This window comes from Manacus vitellinus, unplaced genomic scaffold, assembly GCF_001715985.3.
Source record: "Manacus vitellinus isolate BGI_N305 unplaced genomic scaffold, ASM171598v3 scaffold_43_pilon, whole genome shotgun sequence".
NCBI classification, from domain to species: Eukaryota; Metazoa; Chordata; class Aves; order Passeriformes; family Pipridae; genus Manacus; species Manacus vitellinus.
The window spans coordinates 727,436-730,235 of NW_021940560.1; the positions used below are offsets into that span (position 1 = coordinate 727,436).

Below are 2,800 nucleotides of genomic sequence, written 5' to 3' on the forward strand. Positions count from 1 at the left end.
CGTTCCTAATCGAATTAATTGCCCCGGAACATCTAATTTCCTCACCGGTCAGAGAGAGGTTTAATTGTTATCCCAGCCCGCTCCCTGGCCGGGGATGGGGTGAGCAATTTCACGGGTTATAGACTTTAGAGAACCTCATTAAGGGCTTTTTAAAATGAATTTCCAGTTCCAGGCTAACCCCGACTACCAGCTGAGCGGTGACGACACCCAGCACATCCAGCAGTTCTATGATCTCCTGACCGGCTCCATGGAGATCATCCGAGGGTGGGCAGAAAAAATCCCCGGCTTCACCGACCTCCCCAAAACGGACCAGGACCTGCTCTTCGAGTCTGCCTTCCTGGAGCTGTTCGTGCTGCGGTTGGCGTACAGGTGAGGGGCGGCCAGGGAGCCAGACCCTTTCAAGGTCCACTGATCTGCATTTTATTAACTCCTCGGTAATTAGGTGCCTCTTAAATCCTTCATTTATTGCTCCTCAAGTAATTAGTTGTTTAGCTTTTCTCTCCTCATCTTCTCCTTTCTTATTTTTTTAAAATTTCTTTCCTCTTCTTTTCTTTTTTCTCTTTCACTCTCTTTATTTTATCCTTCTCTCCCTTCCTTCTTTCCCTTCCTTCTCTCCCTTCCTTCCTTTTGCTCATTCTCTCTCTTTTTTTTTTTTAATCCTTTGTCTTTTTTTCTCTCATCCTCTTCCTTCATTTTTTTCTTTCTGTCTAATTTTCCCCCCTCTCTCATTCATCCATCAGTTCATTTTGGGGTTGTCCCCTTCCTTCCAGGTCCAACCCCGTGGAGGGGAAGCTAATCTTCTGCAACGGGGTGGTCCTGCACCGGTTGCAGTGCGTCCGTGGCTTTGGGGAGTGGATCGATTCCATTGTGGAGTTTTCCTCCAACTTGCAAAACATGAACATCGACATCTCTGCCTTCTCCTGCATCGCTGCCCTGGCCATGGTGACAGGTCAGTGTCCCCCCTTCCTGCCTGCTCCTGTTCCCTCGCCCACCTTCCTCCGTGTCAGACCCGTAACGTCCCACACCCTTCTCTTTGCAGAGAGGCACGGGCTGAAGGAACCCAAGAGGGTGGAAGAGCTTCAGAACAAGATTGTAAATTGTCTCAAAGACCATGTGACTTTCAATAACGGGGGCCTGAATCGCCCCAACTATTTGTCCAAACTCTTGGGGAAGCTCCCCGAACTCCGCACGCTTTGCACGCAGGGGCTGCAGCGCATTTTCTACCTGAAACTGGAAGATTTGGTGCCACCGCCAGCAATAATCGACAAACTTTTCCTGGACACTTTACCTTTTTAAGACTCTTCCCCCGTGCGCTTCCGCTGACCCGAGGAGAAGCTCCACCTGTCTGAAGGGGAGCTGGTCTGGGCCCAGAGCAGCACCCCTGGGTGCCAGCTCCCACCCCAGCCAGTGTTGCGAACTCCTGCAGGCAGAACGCGATGGGCATTTTGGCTCTGGGGCATCATGGATGCAGCTCATGGACTACACAAATACCATGGTATAAACTTTTTATTATCGGCTTCTAAATGAATTTATTGTTAAGGACTTCTGAGTGGAAAGGTGACCCAATCTGGCGACGCCGGGCGCGCAGCTCAGACCCACGCGGTGACAAACCGAGTGTTGAGGGACCCACGAGTGTCACCCTCCTAAAGACTAAAGTTTTCTGCTGTAAAAGAAAGCTGTAATATACCCAAAGCCCAAACGTTGCGTGGGTGGCGTGGCATTGGAGAAGGCTTGTAAATTTATCGGATGCGGTTTGGCTTTTTAAAAAATTATTCCGTGCCTATTTATGAAGAAATACGGAAAATAATTCTAGAAAAAAAAATAAAAATAAAAGCTAAACGTGTTTGGGGAAAAAAAAATAATTTAAAAAAAAAAAAAAGGGAGAATAAAGACAAGAAAACCCAATCTGTCCATACCAGGGAAGCATGACGATTCCAGGGTGACAATGTTATAGGCACTTGCTATTTCAGTAATGTCTATATTCTATAAATAGTATTTCAGACACTATGTAGTCTGGTAGCTTTTATAAAGACTGGTAGTTATCTAAGCTTCAAACATTTTCTCAATTGTAAAATAGGTGGGAACAAGTGTCACCCCCCCGAGATCCCCCCCCAAAGGGACACATAGTGTTTGTAAACACCGCCCGACACCCCTTGTTTGTAAGTGTTGTATGTACTGTTGATGTTGATTAAAGAAGAAGTTTATATCTTGATTATTTTGTTGTCTAAAGCTAAACAGATCTTGCATGCAGCAGCTTTTGACTGTTTCCAGAGTGCTTATACTATACATAACTCCCTGGAAATTACTGAGCACTTTGAATTTTTGGTTTGTTTTGTTCCGGGTTTTTTTTTATGTCTAAAAATTGTCGGTTAATATATTATTTTATGTTCGAGTAATATTTTTAATATTGCCATATTCTGTGGTATTTTTCTTTGTATACCCCGGTTCGGCACACGGGAAAGTCGCTGCCTTTTTTTTAATATGGTGTGAGACAGTTAGAAACGCGGATTATAATTATTATTATTATTATTATTATTATTTTTTCTCCCGAGAACTCTTTCTTTGAGAAAGACAATTTTAATGTTTACAACAATAAAACATGTAAACGAATCGAATTTCGTCTCCTTTCTGCCGAAGTGCGAAGCTGCCCCGCAGCCCCCGCCGCACCCAGGGGACAAAAGCCTCTGCCCGTGCGGCGATCCCGGAGCGCCGATGGACGGGGCCGTTCCCGTTCGGTGCCGCCGGCGCCGCGGGAGGAAGAGGAGGAAAACCCGCGGCTCGGAGGTTGGTCCTTTCCCGG

General features: G+C 46.1%; 1 protein-coding gene across 1 annotated transcript; it reads left to right on the forward strand.

Moving 5' to 3' along the window:
• The first annotated feature begins 25 nt into the window (after nt 1-25).
• NR4A2 (nuclear receptor subfamily 4 group A member 2) lies at nt 26-1,864 on the forward strand. The gene is made up of 3 exons (XM_029962196.1): nt 26-369; nt 771-949; nt 1,040-1,864. Exons 1-3 carry the CDS (start codon nt 155-157, stop codon nt 1,294-1,296), a joined length of 651 nt encoding a protein of 216 aa, XP_029818056.1. The 5' UTR covers nt 26-154; the 3' UTR covers nt 1,297-1,864.
• The last annotated feature ends 936 nt before the right edge of the window (nt 1,865-2,800 follow it).